General features: G+C 39.5%; 1 protein-coding gene across 5 annotated transcripts in view; it reads left to right on the forward strand.

Moving 5' to 3' along the window:
- The window catches only part of LOC139934446 (protein broad-minded-like), a 91,614-nt gene that overhangs the window by 53,270 nt on the left and 15,850 nt on the right, over window positions 1-22,494 (forward strand). For all 5 annotated transcript variants that reach the window (XM_071928685.1, XM_071928689.1, XM_071928686.1 and 2 more), the window contains 12 exons: window positions 53-254; window positions 1,093-1,338; window positions 1,807-1,887; window positions 2,627-2,714; window positions 2,825-2,943; window positions 3,583-3,702; window positions 5,672-5,760; window positions 8,796-8,900; window positions 12,028-12,239; window positions 14,347-14,481; window positions 15,306-15,459; window positions 16,306-16,427. In XM_071928685.1, coding sequence (XP_071784786.1) covers window positions 53-254; window positions 1,093-1,338; window positions 1,807-1,887; window positions 2,627-2,714; window positions 2,825-2,943; window positions 3,583-3,702; window positions 5,672-5,760; window positions 8,796-8,900; window positions 12,028-12,239; window positions 14,347-14,481; window positions 15,306-15,459; window positions 16,306-16,427 — 1,673 coding nt within the window. The remainder of the gene's footprint in view (window positions 1-52; window positions 255-1,092; window positions 1,339-1,806; window positions 1,888-2,626; window positions 2,715-2,824; window positions 2,944-3,582; window positions 3,703-5,671; window positions 5,761-8,795; window positions 8,901-12,027; window positions 12,240-14,346; window positions 14,482-15,305; window positions 15,460-16,305; window positions 16,428-22,494) is intronic.

The raw sequence follows: 22,494 nt of genomic DNA on the forward strand, positions 1-22,494 counted from the left end.
ATATTAAACCTGGTAAATTTGGGCATCTTTATTTATTTTTTTTAATTTTTAGTTCAGCACCCATTCATACCATCGCGGAGTTTACGAAGCAAGCATTGGATGGTGAATTTTCGTCTAGTTTGTGTACACGGCCATCCCACAATGTGACTGGTGCATACCTGTATGTGTGTAGACAGCTGTATAGTACATGTGAGGGCTTGCTGATTCTTAATCGCTATGCTTTACATCATCACATAGCACAATCATGGAGACAGGTCAGTAGTTATTTCAACTATTCCTCGTTTTTAGATTGACAAGCTTAAAATGCCAAAACAAGCGTGGTTTAATAAGCAGCGTTTTATACACTCCAAAATACATCAAAGTTTGATTTTTAGTTTTAACAAGTACCAAGTAACTGAAAGGAGTAAAGATACATGTAGCAATTTCTACATGCACGCATGAGGGACTCAGGTCATGTTTCAAAGGATTGGAAGGAGCACCTTCCTCTAAAGAAAGTTGCATCAGGTTCTTCTTTACACACACACAATTAATTGGACCTCCACCTCCTTAACATGCAGATTCTGTCAACCATGTTGCCATTTTGGGAGTCAACACTGTTGCACTACAATGTTAACATACATGTACAGGGACATTGACTCCCAGAAAAATGCAACCAAAATTATTAAGATGATGACATCAAGTGATTGGTCCAATATACAAAGAATGAGCCAATAGTTCAATCATTTGCTTTGTGGTCTTTATTTATATGTTTCTAGAGATTGGCTGAAAGAGAGACCCACAGTTGTGGGCCAAAAGACAATAGTTTTAGTATTTATTGTTAACAAGTTGGTATTGACCCATTTCACCCGACGTCATCATCAGAAAAATCTTGAATGTGCCATACTGGTGGGCATTTTCACTGTGCGTTTTTACATATAACTCTATGCTGCGCGTCATGCAGTAAAATGTGTATACGTAAACCTAACTGCCCACCAACATGGTGAGCGTGGCATTGGTTGCTGCGTGCGATGCGCGTGCAAGGGGTCAATACATGGTTTGATATCGTGATTAATGTGAAAATTTTCACAAAACTGAATTTGCCCTATTATGTAGGTTTGTAGAGACCTTGAGCTTGCAGGAACACCCACCCCTAGTGATCCTGGAATGGGATATGATGACAGTAAAGATACGGGTCAAGCTAACAGTCAACCACACCATGTAGATACACTACACAACAAAGAGACTACTGATTCCAGTAAGCTGCATGTAGGTAACAGTCCTACACAACGAGTTGATGCACTGCAGTCATGGGAACGTACACTCATTGACAATTTGCTCAACTTTGCCGGTACACCCAAGGTAAATCCAAATTGACATTTAGTAAAATGTTGACTTACTTACCAAGCATTCTCTTAGTTTTTCATTCAAAGCTGTGTTTAGTTCTGGCTGAAACACAAACATCTAGTGTGTGGACACGATAAGAAGAAGATGATTTAAAGCTCAACACCTTGTAAAATACAAACAAGTCTCAAAACTTAACAAACTTAGAACTATGTGATACACATGTATACATAGACTAGTTGTAACATGTTAAACATGTTAATTGCTGTAAACAGCATTATTGTGAATACATTTACTAACATTTTTAGCTATGCATAATTCTTTCTGCTATGTAAATTTTTTTCATGTAAAATACTAATCTGAGATTTGAAATTGTAGTTCACTGTTTAAAAGGAGATTGACAAACTGGCAGAAAGTGGTAAGCGTGGATTTGGATACATTTGAATATTTGATTGATTGATTGATTGATCGTTGTTATGTCCATAGGGCCTTCTCTTACTACAACAGACAGGAGCTATCAATGAATGCATAGCATACATGTACAACAGATCAGCTAAGAAACTCCAGGTATTTACTCTTCTTATCTTCTCAAATAACTGAGCATATTAATTTCTTCAATACTACATAATGTTTATTTTATACGATGTAATGTGCAATTACAATAACACAAAAAAGTAACACAACTCTAAAGAGTCAGTCAGTATCCGATCATATTTGAATACCCCCTACCCCCCCCCTATTTCTTTCATATGCTTGTAGATGGAGCAAGAGCTATTTTGTTTGATTTTATTTATTTGTTCATTTAATTATATATTAATACAGTCAACTCCTATTAATGCTAAACATTGTTTTCGCTAGTAACCGTCAGCGTTTAGACAAAGTTAGCATATCAAGCATAAGTTACCAGCGAAATGTTTCTGGTTTTCTGATCGGGCAGAACCATGTATCCAGGCCAATCCGAAAAATGGTTTGGCAACAAGAAGGTATCTCCGAACCTTGATTGAATCTCAATTATTTTTGAGATCTCACCTCAATAATATGAAAAACAATACATTTTGCTATCATGGGATCGCTAAAATACCTTGTGTTATCAATGTTCTCATTACGACCGCGCTTGTATCTTCCATTTTTTAAGACAAACACTGTACATGTAGAAACACGCATTGGTCAGTTCTTGACTTATACATGGACCTTCCAAGCTTGTATTAACGAGAGTTGGCTGTACTGTATAAACTTGATCCTGAAAATCATTCCTCAGTTTAATTTGGAATATTGTTAAAGTATTTGTGTTGTGATGTTTTTGCAGGTGAGTAAAACAGAGAAGTTCGGATATGGAAGTATGGTGACTCAAGTTGCTGCTACATCACCTGGTATTGTAGCAATACAGGGCACAGGTAAAACAAATCAGCTAGTAAAACAAGTTTGTGAAAAGAGTACATATGTACATGTTCACTTCCATACTTGATGAGAGATAACATTGATTGTCATTGCATGTTAATTACAGGATTCATTGAAGCTGTTGTACAGGGTTTATGGTCTGTGTTGGAGTGTGGTAGCGATGGCCAACCTATGATTAGACCAAGTCCAATACCAGTAGAACCCATTGATCGTACTGCTCATAAGGTATGTATTCTTATTAAAGGTACACCAATAATAAAGGTAAGGTTGAATTAGAAGCCACTCTATAGCGGCCTCATTGCCACCATGATTCAACTTCCTCACTAGTCAGCATGCTGTGTCTAAGCGGTCTAGCGCACTGGACTCAAGCTCTGGTGTTTCTGATCTTGACACATGATTCAGTTGATGCTTGTTCTGTACTCCGACTGTCTTAAGTAGGAGTGTGATATATACTTAAATAGCACACATTCCATATCACACCCTGCTTATTCTAATTGCCATTTTATATAAGCTATAGACAAAATGTACAGCTTTTAAGAAGTTGATGTATGTTCAAAAGTGGGGCTTTGGGTACAATAATTGAAGATAAATTCGTTATCACATGCTTGTCGTGGAATATGGAAAAATAAGGCCTGTCTGCTTCCGACGTTTCATGTTTGCAATATTGTTACTTACAAAAAAGGGGCTGGTCCATTTTTTCTTTCTTTGTAGTAGTTTGATAACATACATTAGATCTAAAGCGATGAAAAACTAGAACTGTGATATCTCTCACACCTCAGAGTACTCTAGCAACAGCTTAGGATTCCTAATGTTGATGGATGATCTTCTTATATGTATGTACTTGTATATATTGATTTTCTACAGTATTTTGTGCGGCTGATTAACATGTTATCAGCATATCCCGCTGTATATGAGATCTTAGCTGATCAACCACTACCATGTAAAGATTACTACTCACTCAGAGAAGCTCCTCATCATATACTGGTCAGTATTTTACGCAAGCAAATCATAGCTTTACCAGTTTTACCAACTTGTATCAAACTGGATTCGAAAGTAAATTGTAGATGTGTCAGTATAACAAAAAATAGCACGCCACACTAAAAAAAGAAGTTCAAAGTTCCCTGGAGAGGGACTTGGTTTGTTGCCGTGCCCTTTGGATGCTGACAAGCTTTTTCAAAATTTACTTTATACTTTAAAGTAATATTTTAAAAACACTGGACACTATTGGTAATTGTCAAAGACAAGTCTTTTCACTTTCTGTATCTCAACATACACGTATGCATAAAATAACAAACCTGTGAAAACTTGAGCTCAAAAAGTAGGATTTGAAACTTTGCATGGTGGAAATACGATATAGAAAGGTTTGCGGTAACACCGTGTAATGACTATTCTAATGAGTTGGGGTGGATCTTTAAAGAACCGTAGGTTTCAACTCTCCTACGGTTCTTTTCAGAACCACCCCAACTCATAGTCATCACATGGTGTTACTGCACACCTTTCTTTATTAAGTTCAAATGTCGTCGAAGTTGCTAGACAATAGTGAAAGAAATAACACCCTTGTCACACGAAGTTGTGTATTTTTAGATGGTTGATTTCGAGGCCTCAAATTCTAAATCTGAGGTCTCGAAATCACATTCGTTTTATACTATCAACCTCTCCCCATTACTCGTCACCAAGTGAAGTTTTATGCTAATAATTATTTTGAGTTATTACCAATAGACCTTATGCACATGATGTCATTTCAGTAGGGGAACTCACCTAGAGGTCAAAAGGAGGTTGTTCATTGGCCAATATTGTGTGCGCCGCGCATACAAATCTGTGCATCTCGATTGTTTCGTCACCGTTTTTCCTCTAAGATATCAATATAAACCACAAGGGAAACTGACTGGGTAAATTTGTAAATGATTTTTGGGGTTGAACAGAACTTGACTAGAGTGGGATTCGAACCAACGACCTCCGGATTAACGTACAGGCGCTCTACCAACTGACTCTAAACCTAACCCTAAAAAAAAAAGTTGCATCTCCTTAAGGTGATCCCCTAGCTGCTGCTTCCCAGGTTGTATCGTAATTTGGGTGTGATCCCTGGCTACACGGCAGTTAACGGTTGTATGGCTTCTGACTGGCACCCCGAACAAAGATATTGACAAAATAGGGACACCGCCAATATAGGGCTAGATAGCTCAGTTGGTAGAGCGCCGGCACGTTAATCTGGAGGTCGTTGGTTTTGAATCCCACTCTAGTCAATTCTTTGTTCAACCCCAAAAATTATTTACAAATTTACCCAGTCAGTTTCCCTTGTGGTTTATATTGATATCTGAAACAAAAAGTCGCATCCCCTTAAGGTGATCCCCTAGCTGCTGCTTCCCAGGTTGTATCGTAATTTGGGTGTGATCCCTGGCTACACGGCAGTTAACGGTTGTATGGCTTCTGACTGGCACCCCGAACAAAGATATTGACAAAATAGGGACACCGCCAATATAGGGCTAGATAGCTCAGTTGGTAGAGCGCCGGCACGTTAATCCGGAGGTCGTTGGTTCGAATCCCACTCTAGTCAATTCTTTGTTCAACCCCAAAAATCATTTCCTCTAAGATGGCGGCTAGACGACGTCAATGCATATGGTCTATAAGCCTTTTTGAGGTATGGCGGACGTGATAGGAGTGAACTGTTTGGTTTTGGTATAATACACACAAATTTACCCAAACCTTATAGTGTTGTAGCAATTTGTCCGCCATACCTCAAAAAGACTTATAGTGAACACTGCCTTTAAGAGAAGCTTTCTACCATCATTTTTTTTAAACCGTGCAAGTTTAACGTAAATCTTTGGACAATGTGTTTTGTTCTACAAAAAGTACCCAGACCCGTTTAGACAATTGAAATATTGAAAAATGTCACATGTGCTGACAATGTACCTCTTTTCAGGGTTTTAATGATAATGTTATTGTGTTTTTACAGGGGGTGATTGAGCGACTGATAATAGTAGACAGTGATGCTAAGATACACTCTTTATTCAATTATGAACAGTCACATATCTTTGGACTGAGGTAGGATTGCTGGCTATTTTAAAGTTTTGACTAAACATGGCACAAACAAAGTTGTACAAACTGCAACTTAATTTTGTTTAGGGACCATGGATAAATTTAGAACACAGAGTGGGACACATATGCTACTGCCATATAGAAAGTAAAACTGGTGACAATTCTGAAATTTGAAATCTGTTGGTAAAATTACGCGACAGCTTAGGGACGAATTCAAAATTAAACAAGCGGTAACTCGGGGGCTTTTTCAGAATCCCCCGAGGTAATACAGGGTATTTACAGCCTTGCATACGAACAATAGAGTCATGAATATCCGTCTGCACATGCTGGGTCAACTTGGTCATGGTTGGGTGACCACGGATACAAAGAGCAATTTAACAAAAGGCAAGATTTGTGCTTGGGATTACGTCAGCAAGGAATTATCGGATTAGTGACAGCTGCCTGGCTGCTCCAATAAATGTTCTTCTGATCCATTCAGGTACTCAATGGTTCTAAAGAAACCAATGGACCGCAAACTCCACTGGTCTATTGTTGAACAGTATCAATTACGGATTACCCGAGCCTCTGCCAAACCGCGGGGCGGCCGGCGGCGATATCAATGAAGTAAACTTGGCTCTCTGTGGCCCCAAGAGCGATGTTCATTGACCTGTAGATAATGAGCTCATTATGGTCCGACTTTCTTTTGCCTTGTAAAACCCCGGGGGAAAATGAAGATTTACCCCGAGTTACCGATTGTTTAATTTTGAATTCGCCCCTTACCAAATCAGTTACAAACACCTTGAGATTAAAGTCTTAACATGTCTGCACATATGCTCGGGAGAATCTGGTATATCCCGACCAGCACTAGTGCCCGACCTAGAACCATGCAGCACTGTCGTCGCTGGTGGGCATGTAAAACAACATGGTGAATTTGGAGCGCTCTGTGGAATTTTTAAACATGTTTAAGAAAAACTACAAAACGTGGTGCTTTCATTGTTCAAACACGAAACATTTTGGTTCCCCCGGATGAACATAAGAGAGTATAATTTTACTATTTAATGTGAGATGTTTGGCCTCCTTGTTTTGTTTTGTTCTGTTGTATTTTGGGGGATTATTTTGCAGTGTGATCGCGCAAATACGCAATATTTCTAATATTTTAATCTGCGGTTGTGTTTTTAATTCAAATTTTGTTCAATGGCCCGAAGCCAGTCCTTTTTAAGGATGTATTAAAATAGAAAACAAATTATTTATTTTTTTGGAATGAAAAAACGAGGGGAAGAACAATTTAAAAATAGCAAAATATAAGAACCATTTAGTAAACACAATTTACTCTCACGTAAATTAGATGTTTTTTCAATTGAAATGAGAGAAGACCTCTTGAGTTTATCTACCCAGTAAGCCGATTATAACTACACATTGGTTTTCGGCCACCACCATTGTTCCATTGTTATACAGTGAGTCTCCCTCAGGACCAGGTGGTTGCTGAAGAATGCGTTCCACTTTGTAGATTTTCTTTTATTTGAGTTGTCACGTGAAAGAACGAGTGACATAATTTATCCATGCTCCCTTATACAAACTGTTTTTTGCTTGTTATGGTTCCAACATATATGTCTTGTAGTTCTGACTACATGTACATCTTGTCATTAACTATTTTCATTTGTCATGTAGTCTTCTGACTACATCGACTACTCTTAATAATAATAATAATAATAATAACATGCATTTATATAGCGCTTAATACAAGGTTTCTAAGCGCTGAACAGGAAGTGAACAAAAGAAAGAAAATTAAAAGTGGGATGACATAGCAGAAACTGAACAGACTAGATGGATTTAAATAAGTGTGTTTTTAGAGCAGTTTTAAATGAGTCCAGTGAAGATGAGGCACGGATATGAACGGGGAGATTGTTCCAAAGAGTGGGAGTGGCGATTGAGAAGGATCGGTTTCCATAGCGAGTGCGGGGGATAGGACCAGAGTTGAATTCCAGGTGGGCGGTGGAAGATGATCGGAGAACACGAGTTGTAAGCTGTTTTGGGGAATAAGTAGTTCTGAGATATATTTAGGGGCTAGACCATGTTTAACTTTGTAGGCAAGAGTGATAACTTTAAATTGGATCCTTTGAGACACAGGGAGCCAGTGTAAGGAGCGCAGAACAGGAGTGATGTGATCTGATTTCTTTGTGCGAGAAACTAGACGAGCTGCTGAGTTCTGTATTCGTTGGAGGGGAGCAATGTGGGATTGAGGAAGGTTGATGTAGAGACTGTTGCAGTAATCGAGGCGGGATATCATGATATGGTGAAAGCATGAACCAGTCGTTCAGTGGTACTTTGGTCCAAGTAGCGTCTAAAGCTTTCCGATCTTGTGGATTCCAAAGGCAGCGGAGCGACATGTTTTCTTGATGTGTTGTTGTAGGGTTAATTGGTGGTCAAGGGTGACTCCAAGATCTCTAACCGTCTTTGATGGGGTGATGTTGTCGTAGACAACGGAGATGTGTGCAACAGGTGGTGCTGTTCGGAACTGTGAGGTGACATGGGGTACTTCAGTCTTAGATGAGTTTAGCTGCAGACTGTCCTGGCTTGACCATGTCTGAATATCAGCAACACAGTCTGATAGCTGCTTCATGGACTCAGTGTGCTCACTCTGCTTGAGTATGACGTAAAGCTGTGTGTCGTCAGCGTATACTGCGTGGTGAACATCTTGATGTGCCCTGATGATGCCACCTAGAGGGCCAGTGTAGAGGATGAATTCCAGCGGTCCCATGACTGAACCTTGTGGTACTCCAGACGATAGTGAAGATGGTCTTGAGTAAGAGTCATTAACCTTTACAACTTGAGTCCATAAGTGAAAATTTCGAGAGAGGGTCAGAGCTGCTGCCTGGCGCATTTGACTATTCTCTTAAACTGTTATTCTTAAATGCTATCTTAAACTGTTATTGTAGTTCTGACAACATCTTGTCATTAACTATTCTCATTTGTCATGTAGTCTTCTGACTACATGGACTACTCTTATTGTTATTGTAGTTCTGACTACATCTTGTCATTAACTATTTTCATTTGTCTTTTAGGCTTCTGACTGTTATGACATCATGCTTAGATTCATTGTTGTTATTGGAGACTCAGTACCACATCTGGGATGTGCTTTTACATGCTCAGGAGGCAAACCGTAATGGGTATGTACATGGGGTCATAGCTTTTATTTGCTTTGTGCTAAGCTAAAAGTGCATGTTTACAGCTTGGTGAATACACCAAGCTTTGACACTGTTAGCTGACACTTGTATGGTTACTATGGTTACTGTGAGTTGCGTTTCTTCTGATGCTCTACAACCTCAGAAGGGTCACCTGCTTGATGCTTTGCAAATCAGTGTCAAAGTTTAATATGTGTCGGTCCTTGATGTTTGTTTGGTGGCATTTAATTAACTGCATTATATTTTAAAACTGCCTTGACAAGATAAGCATGAAATTATTGATAAATGTTTTCATTTTTAAGCATCACTATTGGATATTGAACCTACTAATATATTCAAACACCGTGGGTTCAACTTGGAATAACAGTTGCACTTCACTGTGAAACAAACTGAAATACTGTTTGATGTGTCATTATTCCACAGTAGAAATATTTGAGCTCCACTTGGTGAAGTAAAATTTAAATTGATATCTTTGTATGCCTGGGCCATAACAGAAAAATTCCTATGCATACCTTGCTACATTGTTAAAGGGACACACCGGCCGAATTGGGCTCTTTGGGCTACAAAATAGACTAAGAAATGAATTCAGCAGTCTTCCAGGAATGAAGAAGAACAGTCCATAAAAAAAATCATCAAATTTGGCCGTTTTTGAGCATTTTAAAACAAAAACTTAGGTCGCGTGATTGTTCTAACCAAACAGTGGTACAAACAATCACGTGACCTTCCGGGCTAGTTTTACTTCCAGCCGTCAAAAAGTAACTTACCAAACCAAATTTAAATCTTTTTTTTTACAAAATTATTAACGAGTAATTGACTAAAAAGATCATGTATTCAAGTTATCGCTACAAAATGTAATAATGATGAAAAATCTAACGTAAGATTCGCATTCAAAGAGTCTGTGTAACGGAAGCTTGTATAGCCCACGGCGTGGAGCAATCAGAATGTAAGCCTCGGGGCATTATACCATACCGCGCATGCCGTGTCTCGTGGGGGGCTGGAGGTGTAATCCCAGGCGCTATGAACTCCAAGCTTGCGGGTCTCGCCGTGAGCTTGGGAGGGGTTGGTACATGTTTGTCATCGTGGGTTTGTCAGTCGGTACACCTCGTGTCGAATCCGTTATTTCTTATGATCGCAACGTTCCAATATTATGCTCTGTTTTGTTTCATGGCTCCTAATTTTATTTTGCTAGGAGTTTTCCGGTAACACTGAAAAAAGATTGATGATGTCCAAACGTAGAAATACCGCACTTTGTTATATTGACAGTGTTATTGTGTGAGTAGATTTTAAAATGTTTAATGAAGAAGAAAAAAGGGATTAAAAAAACTGGAGCCCCCAATCGAAAAAAAAAGAACAGTTTAATAATAATTTTGTACAAAAGGTTGAAAAAAAAGGTTCAACAAAATTCTCTCAAAGCATAATTTTGTCAAAAAATATTTTTTAATTCTGTGAATGAAGTGTTATTTTTGAGATTGTTGAGGTATTATTTGGTTACGTTCCAAGCTACGCAGCTACTCAGCTACGCTTGCGTTCCTCCAAGTTACGCTATAATATCAAAAGGTACGTTTTCAAGCCGAGTCAAGCTACGCTAACGTTCCATATGCAGCTATGTTTACGTTGCAAGATATCAAGCTACGCTTACATTCCAAGTTTTTGCTTACATTCCTTCTCAAGTTATGCTGTAATAACAAAAGGTACGCTTTCAATCCTGAGTCAAGTTACGCATACTTTCCATACGCAGCTCGTTTACGTTCCAAGATACCTAGCTACGCTTACGTTCCAAGATATGCTTACGTTCCAAAACATAAGGTTACGAAGCTACACAGCTTCTCAGCTATGCTTACATTACAAGATACTCTTACGTTTCAACAAGTTACGCTATAATAACAAAAGGTACGCTTTCAATCCTGAGTCAAGTTACGCTAACGTTCCATATGCAGCTACGTTTATGTTTCAAGATATCCAGCTACGCTTACCTTTCAAGATATGACGTTCCAAGATACGCCTACATTCCAAGTTTTTGCTTTTGTTCCTTCTCAAGTTACGCTATATTTACAAAAGGTTCGCTTCAATCCTGAGTCAAGTTACGCTTACGCTCCATACGCAGCTACGTTTACGTTCCAAGATACCTAGCTACGCTTACGGTTCAAGGTATGCTTACGTTCCAAAAGATATGGTTACGCTCCAAGCTACGCAGCTACTATACAATCCATATACATTTTTTAGATTTGTTACGCTATAATCAAAAATTATGCTTACAAAATTTCTTTCTATTCAAAAATTTAGTAGGGCACTAGCCACAAGTTCACATCATTTCAAATTTTAAAATTTGGCTGGTTTCTGCTATGCAATGCTATTTTGTGCTAAGTAAATTTCTGTGCCTCTGTAGGCGCCTTCAGGCATTGAATGGGTCCTGGCACATAGGTACTCCTAGAACTATTTCGGTTTCAGCCGAACGAAACTGAAATAGTTCTAGGAGTAGCACGTCGGGAGCATGATTGTACGCCACGTCGCATTCCAAACTGCATCATGCCTATGCACTGCAGTAGTATGCCTAGTTTGTGCCAGGAATGCTTTATTTACTTGTCACTGTGCCATCATTTTCTGGGTTAGTTTTTTGTGTTCTTCGTGACGATCTTTGGATGACTACATCCATCGTCGAAGGATTCGCCTGATCCGTATATGCTGGTTAGACTGGATCCTTATGCTGCGTCGTAGTATAAACAAAGCACCAGTCTACTTACAACATTGTGCGACAATGTCACGAAGATTTGACAGTTGCAATGGCTGGAAACACGTACACGCTGGCCTTTTGCCGCTTTTCGCTAATTACGTGACATTTTGATGATTTTATTTTACAGCAACCATCTATAAAAACATTATTGATGATTCTATAGCCCTAAATTGCGTAAACGGTGAGCCGGTGTGTCCCTTTAACAATGAGTGAATGAATCTAAATGTTTCTGGAAGTGTTTCAAACACATTTCAGCATAACTTTAAACAAATATAATAATTGTATTATGTCATTGTTATCATATATAAAATTATAAAAAAATGGCAAAGTGTGTTGATTTGATTAATAATTTTGACCTGATGGAATGTAATTTTACTTCAGTGATTCAGCCATTGTGATTGACTTACTGTCCATCGAGCGTAACCATTTACTGGTGAGAACCAATGTCATCGGTGGACCAACAGAAAGACTTCTTCCACCGCACACCTTGCTAAAGGATGCTAGTGACCCATATCCCTGGCCTCTGTTCTATACTCTACCAGTACCCAAGGAGTATACTTCTAGTGTTACAAGATCCCCTAGTAGTAAGCAAGGTACGTTTTACTGAATAGAACATGTAACTCCTATGCAATATTCAGAGTATCAGAGTTTACTATCTAGTTAGTTAAGAACACTCTCAGTAGTCAGTCATTTCAGTCATTTTCTGTTTATGTTTGTTCATGTGCTAATGAAGAGAAAGTGACTTAAACTTGTGTATGACGTAGTATGTGTGTGTCTTTGGAAATTTGAAACATAAGATTCATGGCTTTTCCAGTTTATGATCAGATTCCAAACGCAGAAGTGATACCCTAGTTTTTTGGTTGCTTCATGGATTTTGAGTAGACAATCATTTTCTAGGAGAAGGAAAACTCTGATTTCAAACCTGATATGATCAGCACTCGTGATGTAGGAGTCTTCTTGTGGTTGGCATCAGGAAGGGCATGCATCCTGCTGTAAAACTTTGCTCCATTATTTAAACCATAGAGCAAGGAACAGAAGGAGTTACAAGTCTTAATCCCCGAAGCTCAAATAAATCCGATTAGTGCTGCATCCACCTCCAGTGGAAACACTATGGATGTGAATCGCAGCGCCTGTAAAAGGCTGTGACACATTCTGATTGTAGCGAGCTCTTTGTACCCCATGTGTGTTACCGCCTTTCGCTGCCGTCGCTGGTATCAGTGGATGGGTAAAGTAGCAACACACAAGTTCAACGCCTGTGCAGTAAACAATTTCACAATGCTACATTAGAAACTGTAGACTTTGAGCTTTTGACTGAATTTTGAAGCAAACAAATCGGCCTTTCCTGTGATGATTTATGACATTTGTTAGGTTTTGCTGATTGGGAAAATGATGAAATATGTGGTATTGATTGTTTTATCATGAAAAGAATGTTGATGGTCTCCGGCCGTTGAAAACGAATTGAGATTGTTTGCAAACGCTTTTCCTAGCGGGGGATATGCATTTGAACGGTAGACACAATTAGACATAAACTGAAAAAGGGGAATAAAAAATGACATTTTTAAAATTTTTACTTTTATACAATTTCGCGTTGGATATTTTTGTTTTAGAAGATTGAGAGAGCCGTAATTATTCAACTGATTTTGTATTTGGTTTATAAGAATACTACAAAGAAGTAATTCCTATTGCATTTTTGTTTGCCAAAATCATTGAAATGTTGTTATTCATAGCTAAAATCATCCTTGCCGTATGTCGTTGGTTGAGAAGACAATGCAATCTGTGTATTTTTCTGTGGCATAACTGGGTAGCTAGTTCTTTATACTTCGCTCGTTAGGAAATGCACCCACAGATGTGCACCTGATTAGCGATGGTCGTTATATGCCTGCGGTAACACACATGAAACCTTTGAAGACGACTAGTTGTAACTCCTTCTGTTCCTTGCTCTATGTTCAAACTATGGCTAGAAATATGAATAGGCAGGGTACAGCCTCATGTACATGTACTGAGTTAGCTGCCCCACCAGCCTACGTCAAACAGAAAGGTGGAGGAGAAGGCCAAGCTGAAGATATTAACGATGGTTATGCAACCGACGTCCTAAGGGGGGGGGGGGCGTCAGAACAGAAGGGGAGGTCAGAGTTTGACTGTGGCAATGTGGATAATTGGCAGCATGTCGAGGAGATCTGGGGAGGTGGTTGATGCGATGGTGAGGAGGAGAGTGGATGTGTGCTGTATGCAGGAGTAAAGGTGGAAGGGAGGTAGTGCAAGGTGGCTTGGTGGGAGGTTTCTTTTCCAGATTTCTGTTCTTATTTCACATTTAAGACCGAGCTGTGTTATGAAACACATATTAACTGGCATAATTCGGTAACTAGTGTACGTCTATTCCCCCTCGGGCCTGTGAGTGGTCACTTGTACATGCTTGTGTATGCTAGACCAAGGTTGCCTGATGGTTGAGCAAATGGAAACTTGACACACAACCTTAATAAATACAGTTTATAGTCATCTCTGAGGCATCAGTATTTGTTTAAACACTGTGCCCGTCAGCTAGACTTTCGCGTGTGCCTAAAGTGAAATTAAATTACTGTTTTGATGAGTTATTAATTTCACGTGAACTGTTATAATGTGACGTTTAAACTTGACTGCAAAAACTGACCAGGAAAAACTTTTTAATTGTTGTTGAATTAAGAAATTTACCTTCATTTACAGAAAGTGAATTGAGCCAGTTTCTAAGCCGTAAGACTCCATTGAAATCTTCTTCTGATGCTGAGACTTGGCTGGACGAATGTCAACAGCACTTCTTGACCTGCCTGACAAGAAAACCCCACTCTTTGTCTAATAGAGGTAAATTAATCAGCAGCATAGAATGGGATGTGTTCTCATTGATCATTACAAATAAAATTGCAATTTTATATGTTATCGAGTATTTCCATTCATACAAATTTCAAGCTTAACCACTCAAAAATCCCAATTCTAAATCTTGTCATGGAATATTTAATTTTATATAACACCCATTCCAAGCATGGATTGGAGGATTGTCCATCACGTGATAGCAAATAAACGTTTCATTGCATGCTTTGTCATTCATTGTGCATTTTTGGTTTTGCATGGAGCGTACCACATTGTGTATGCGTGTCTTTGAAATAGCAGTAAAGATCGCAATAGTAACAAAAAGCCGAACCAAATGAAAAAGATGTAATGTAACAACGGGAGACATACGTGCGCAATACTGAGCATGTGCGAGCACGCTCATAGCAGCAAAAAAAGGAGCGTTACACGTATGTCTGCTGTCGCCAGCATCTAAAAAATCTCCCATTGATATTGTATGCTTTGCTTGTTTTAAAAGTTGTTTCCTCAAATCAAATTGACAAAGATCTACTTGGATGTGAAATAAAACAAATAATCAATGGGTTTTTTCATTCTTTGAAAGATGGGATGTTCCCTTCAACTCGGCTCCGCCTTGTTGAATAGAACATTCTATCTTTTTTAACTCATGAAAATATTCGCACCATTGCATTCATAACGATTCATTATTTGTTTTTTATCAAAACATTCCCTAATAATATGCTTTTACCAAAGATGCACCTTCTGTCCAATCAACTAATCCGTGCTGTTGTTTGTTTTATTTGAATAAGTGTTTTTTTTTTTTAATTTTTTATCCAATGTAGTATTAGCTGAGTTATTGGATGATGCTATAACTGCACAACTTCTGATTCCTCACAATGAGATGTTTCCGAGCAAGTCTTGTAAGATATCAGACAGCACCCTCAAGGCACAGAAGCTATCTTCATTACATATCATTGGCATCAAAATGGTTATCAGGTACGTCTTTTTGGGGGTCAGATTTCTCAGGATATTGGTCACTAACTTTTTATCTGTACATGATCTGTAACAAAAATATTTAGTATTTCACGTTTCAGAACAACTTCTGTTTTTAAAGCCCAGTGTTGAAAATTTACTTTCAACCCCAAGTGTAATCAAGCTTTTGGCATTTAAACAAAATAACTGTAAAGTTTTCACAAAAATCTGTATCATACATGTTGTAAATTGTCAAAAAGAAATGTTGAATTAAAAAGAATCAGGGGCCAATTGATGGCTCTGCTCACCGTAAGCACAGAATCTGCGCTTACGGAAACAGGAAATTCTGTGCTTACGGCAAGCATATTTCACGGGACTGGCGAATTTTGGCTTCTGCGCGTGCGTACTCCACCTTACTAGGCATTCTACACTTACAAGGCTAGCTTATATGTACTTGTAAGCGAAGAATCGTGATCGTAAGCGAAGAATTTGGCGGTAAGCAGAGCCATGAAATTGGGCCCTGGTCTTGTGTGCACATTTCATGTCAGTCATGAGAATAATGCATTTTGTTTTGATTAATTCTGTATTATTTAGAAATCATTAAGTAAACCACACTAGAAACATGTTTTTAGTTCAAATTATAATTTTTGCTTTTTTAATTGCCACAATCTAAATGAGCTTACAAAAGGATAACTGTTTTCATTAGACACTGATCTATGGACACGTCATATAATTGAAACAGGTTAACTTTATATTGTGTTTGTGAAAAACTAGAGGATGGAAATGATTTTACTCTTTTCTGTTCTTTTAAGTGCTAAGCATGGTTTCCAAATGGTTCAATACTTCCTTTTTTCCCTGCATTTTGTAAAGATACGGACAACACTTGAAGGTACTCAACAACAGTAATGAGTCTACTGAAAGCCTAAACCTACTGCTAAAAACAAGTCAATACTATCTCAGCAGACACCAAAGGAGCATCACTTCTGACATGCGTATCCTTTACCTACATGTAGTCCGTTTGTTATACACGTACATGCTACATGTACATGTACTTGTATTAATTGTCTTCAACTTAATTTGCTTTGAAGGAAATCATTAAATGCAGTTATGAAGGTCATTTTAAGCAGAAGTGTGACCATAAATAAGTGTGGCCTTAAGTAATTCATGATTGTGCTGGTTGATGTGTCAATTTTTTAGTAATACGAAAATAGAGTTAGCTTTTGCAAACAACTTACCAACCAGAGGTTAAAAATGCGCAAAAAATAAAATAAAAAATAGCAAAATGTGCTGAAACTTTAACTGAAATATTCAAAGATTGCATTGCGGCGATAGCTAACCCTATCGTGCATTTTGTGATAAAAGCATAAAATTTGGCACAGATGTAGAGAAGAGTATTCTGCATAAAAATGGATATTGAGCCATTGCAAATTCCATCCCTGGGGGCCGTGGTGGCCTCTTTGGAAAATGGCCGCCAAATACTACTGTTTAATGGGCATATTTGCTTACAAATCAACACCAGAATTTACAAATGTCATTAATAGGTACTTAACATCTTCTGAAATGATTGTGTAATAATTCAAGCAATGTTAAAAGCATATTAAAGCGATATTTTGCATCTTAAAGGGGTATTTAGCAACTTTTCATCAAGTTTCAGTTTCACAGCCGCTAATCGAGTGGCACATTGGAAGTGCTCATGCTTGAATTGGTTGGGTCCAAGACCATGTGTGATTGAGTGAGCTGTCGAGTACCTAAAACTCTTCCCAGTTCCACATACTGTAGCCAGAGTTCAGCTCCTGGTTCTAGACATTGTGCTACAGACCAGCCAAGATCATAACATCTACAGTCCGGATGAGTATTTTGTATGGTTGTGATGAGCTGCAGGGCCTACATGCAACAGCATATGATTATCCGCCTCTTTGTGACTAGATGGTGAGAGCGAAGTAATATCCTGTAGTGGTGGCTTGCTCTGTACCGTTTCCCCATCAGTGATGACAAGTTGTTTATCCTCAAGATCAAACATGTCAAATGACATGAGAAGAAGCATGAGACAGGAATCTGAAGAGCTCTGTCTTGTTGCTGTCTACACAAAGACGTTCTTGCCAATTCTTGGTATGGCAGTTTCTGCAACTGCACGTCTGCGTATGCCCTTCCCACTCTTTGTTCTAGCTGTACCTTTCAGGGAACTGTCAATATATATATATATTGCATACCAGATCGACACGTGATGCTTTATGAAATTGTGAGGTAAATGTTTGGAATGAAGGTACTGTTTACATATTTCTTAGCAAGTTCCTAGCAGCAGCATACCTTATCACCTGCACAATAACTAATCCATCAAGAACTTCACTGCTTGTCATATAGGAGCATCAGAGTGTTCCTCACTAAATTATTCCAAGCACACAAGACGATCACTTTTGGTATCAAGATACAGGTTTCTGCGATCATGGAGTACTGGAGGAAATACTTGGTTATTGTTTCCGTATCTTTTTGACTATCAATATAGAGCATCGAGAAGAGTACCAGGTCAGATTTAGTGAGTTATCGGCTGCTTACCGTTCCTGGTGGTTGGTTTAGTAGAGCGTTTAAACAGCTTCAGCTTACTGGATGGATCACATCATTGAAGGTTTGACCTTTCCATGAGACATTCTTTGATGAAACCTTTGAATTGTTCTAGATCATTTTCTTAGCATGTTGCACACACTGTACTGAAGGCATGGTCTGCAATCTCTTACTAGGAGGTCAGTGCTCAATTCTTGAGGCAAAGCCGATATCACAGAGACAGGTGTGGATAGCACATGATGCCAAGAGAAGGGAGTTTGCAGCGGATCTACAGAGTAGTGAGGGTAGAAGGCACTTCTTTAAGATTGCCAAGCAGATGGCAAAGGAGCGGCAGGATGTGACAGGTGCGACCTGTGTCAATGATGACGATTGTAGCATCGTGGGGGATTGTGAAGGTGTGTAGGAGGTGTTGAGAAAATACATGGAGCAGTTGCCCAATGTGGAGAATGAGTGAGACAGGGAGATGAGTTGAGTGCGGGAGGGTCCTAATTTTTGCCTTCTCTGAAGCACACCAAATCTTGGTTCCCCTGTTCAAGTGCACGGGTGACCTGAGTGTGGCTCTTTCAGGGCAATCAAGATCCTGGATCAGGCAATGAATGTGTGGGAGAGAGTACTTAAGGTATGGCTGAAGAAGCAGGTGGAGATTGATGAGATGCAGTTTGGCTTTATGCCGGGAGAGGAACTACTGATGCCAATTTCATTGTGTGACAGCTGTAGGAAAAATTTCTGGCCAGGAATAAGAAGCTATACCTCGGATTTGTTTATCTTGAGAAGGCTTTTGACCGGGTTCCAAGGAAGCGGGGTGTGAAGGAATGACTGACGAGAGCAGTGATGATGTTGTGCTTTTGTGCTAGTACGGTTGCGAGGACAGGCACAGGGGATAGTAGGAGTCTTGAGGTGAAGGTCGTTGTACATCATGGCTTGGCACTGAGCCCTCTGGTGTTTGCTACTGTTTGGATGTGGTGTCAAGTGAGACTCGAGGCGAGTTGCCTGGGACATGCTGTATGCACACGACCTGGTTCTTATAGCAGAGACAAGAGAGTAATATTAATAATAATACACACTTATAAAGCGCCTTACATCCATGACTGGACCCCAAGGCGCTGTACACATTAAAAATAGCTGCAAACAAGAGGCAGAAATAACCAAAGAGAATAAAAGATTTCTAAAAATATAAGCCGCAAAAAATGGACCAGCAAATAATTAAAACCACAAACCGCGAAATTTTAAAAGTTATGGAAAAAGCACTACTATAAAAACATTAGTTAAACCATGGAAAAAGGACACATTTCTCTACGGTACAACTTACAAAACTTTAAAAAGGTGTCCATCAGAAAAGACATTTATATCATATCAGGGGTCAATCCCGCAAAGAGTCTGGACCGTCCTTTTAAGACTAGTCCAAAGAGATATTAAAACGTATGGCCAGTCTTAAAAATTAGGGCGAGTTTGTCCAAATTTGAGATAAGACTAGCCCTAACTCTCTATAAAATCAACCCCAGGAAAATCAATGTACTTAATAATTTAAAACAACACGCCAACAAGTTAAAAAGATATGAAAATAACCCACAAATGAAACTATTTTTAAGTTACAATAACAATTACAAAAAAATGTTACTCGGGAGAAAAACATTCACATGCTGTTTGGAGTTGGCAATGTACTTAGCTAAAAGCCAGTTTAAAAAGATAAGTCTTCAGGACTGTCTTAAATTGTCCAGGTATTTACGAATCTGACTAATTTTATGACGAGCAAAAGAAGATGATTTCGTGACGGAGCGGACATGTTCTTTCATTGCCAAAGTGCTATCAATGATGACAACTAAATCTCTTACAGAATTTGTTGTAGCAACAGGTGATTCTCAAATGATGATTTGTGGTTGCAAGGGAACTTTTAAAAATCAAGAACTCAGATCAACAACCTCAGTCTTTGAATCATCTAAGGCCATTTTGTTTTGAACTGCCCAAGCTTTGATGTCGCGGACACATCTTTCAATTGTTGTGATGGCTTCCAATCACGAAGAAGGATAAAAAATCACATACAGCTGAGTATCATCTGTGTAACTCATGTGACGTACTCCGTGACTGTTGATGATGTTGTTGATCGGAGCAGAATACATTGTGAACAAGGTCCGAGTACGAAACCCTGTGGAATGCTCTCTTCAAGAGGTAATTCTATTGATGGGACACCGGAGATATTTACATACTGTAACGGCCTTGAATGTAAGATGCAAACCAATCAAGTGCGATATTCGAAATTCCGTATTGGCAATGCAGGCGTTTAATTAGAATGTCATGGTTATTGTGTCGAATGCCGAAGAGAAATCAAGAAGCATTAAAATGGCTTCCTGAAGAAGATCGTTGTGGACGCGAACCATGCAGCGCTGTCTCAGTTGAATGAAATCTACGATAGGCTGATTGTCTCTGTACATACAGACTGCTTTGCTGTATGTAGGCATTCAACTGTGAAGATGCAACCCGTTCTATGGTTTTGAACAAGAATTTCAAATTTGATATCAGACTGTTGAGGTGTTCGACATCAAGAGATGGTTTCTTAATCAAGGGCACGACTCTAACAATTTTCAATTCTGGTGGCACAACTCCGGTTGTCAATGATTGGTTGACAATACACGTTATGCTTGGAACAAGCGAATCTAAACACTGTTTCATGACTGTTGCGGGAAGCGGGTCGAGTGGACATGACTTTAGATTCACTGATGACTTTTCGGACCTCACTTTCGGTTGCTGAAGGTATGCTTACACAATTCTGAAATGTCAACAGATGTGGTAGGTTGTAGTGTAATGTCAAGGTTGCTGGAGAGATTCTTGGTCTTTGTATAAAAGAAGTCTGCAAAGTCTTTAGCTAGAGTCTGTGCACAGTCATGCGGAGGGAGTACTTGACGCTTGACGGGGGTAGCTTAAAAAAAGGTGTCAACAAGCTGAAACAATTGCCGAGTGTCACAGCCAACCACCTTGGTCCTGTAGTACCTGCATTTAGCTTGCTCCAACATTCTTCTGTACTTTTTACATTGGTCAACGAAGAGTTGCTTATCAATGGCAGGTCCAGAAGCAATCCAAGCACGTTTAAGTTAGCGACGTTTCACCTTGATTACTTGCAGGTCGTCAGTGTACCATGGTGCAATTGTCAGTCTGGACTTCATTGGAGCATGACGATCCAACATTTCGCTAAGAATCAGTTCAAAGCATGCAACAAATTGATGTAAATCAGCAACAGGATTAGTAGCTAAAGCTGACTGTTCAATATCCTTGTTGTGAATGTATACTTTGCGCAATTCCCAAGACTAAACCAGCTTCTTTGTCAGACGAAAGTTTCGGACAGAGTTGAGATAAATCGAGCTGGCATTTGACGGCATGGTGATCTGAGGGAAGACCTTAAACTATCTCAATGTCAGCAACTTCATGTTCATCTATCCGGGTGATAACCAGATCCAGAGTGTGGCCATGTCGATGCGTTGACCCAGTAACATGCTGCTGAAGTCCAGAAGAATCTAGCATCTCGCAAAAAATTGTAGCGTCGCGATCATCGTTGACATCAATGTGAAAGTTAAAATCTCCAGCCATAGTTATATGACCCGGGGGAATTGTTATTGTCTCAAGCAGAGTAGAGAAATCTGTGAAAAAAATTGTATTAGTCCGTTTGTTAATTTGAGACGGTGGTGGCCGGTAGATAATGAAAAATGATGAACTGCCAACAGACACAGATAAGTCCATGTATTCAAAGGACCTAAATTTGTTCTGATGGTTTTTCTTCACAACAATCCCTTGATGAGAAAAAAGGCACAGTCCACCTCCTTTCCCGTGTTCATGAGGTTGATTGTAGACATTAAAATGAGGCAATGTTGTCTTCACATCAGCAAGTGGACAACTGTCAGTTACAAGCAAAGATGGCAACATGGAGAGATTTTCTGGAAACAAAGGGTCTGAAGATCAATGCTGGGAAGACCAAGGTGAGGTAGTCAAGTCAAGGGTGGGTCAATGACAAGCTCTGCTGTATTGCCTTGTGTTGTGTGTGGGAAGGGTGTAGCTGACAACTCAATCCAGTGTACAACATGTAGGAAGTGTGTTGATATGCGATCCAGTGGCGTGAGGGTAGTCTTCAGGCTGCCAGTGTCATGTTCTCCTGTAAGAGATGTCAGGGTGATGGTCCACAGCCTGAGGAAGAGAGAAGCGGGTCTGGAGGTCTGCGATGACATGTATGAGCTAACTGGGTGACATGCTGGGTGAAGCATTGACATCACGCATGAGGAGTGGATGGAAACATTTTTTGACACCAACTGCGCCGCCCCTGAAGATAATGGGCCAGGTACATGTAATACACGACCTGTGTCTGACACTACATGGTGTACAGCTGCGAAACATGGCCCTTGAGGGTGGGCCACATCCAGCATAGGGAACGAGCAGAGGTGAGAATGATCAGGTGGACGTGTGTGGCGTCTCTGGCTGACAGATTGTCAAGTGACATGAGTCCTCCCTTGAAAAAGA

Source organism: Asterias amurensis, chromosome 3 (assembly GCF_032118995.1).
Source record: "Asterias amurensis chromosome 3, ASM3211899v1".
NCBI lineage: Eukaryota > Metazoa > Echinodermata > Asteroidea > Forcipulatida > Asteriidae > Asterias > Asterias amurensis.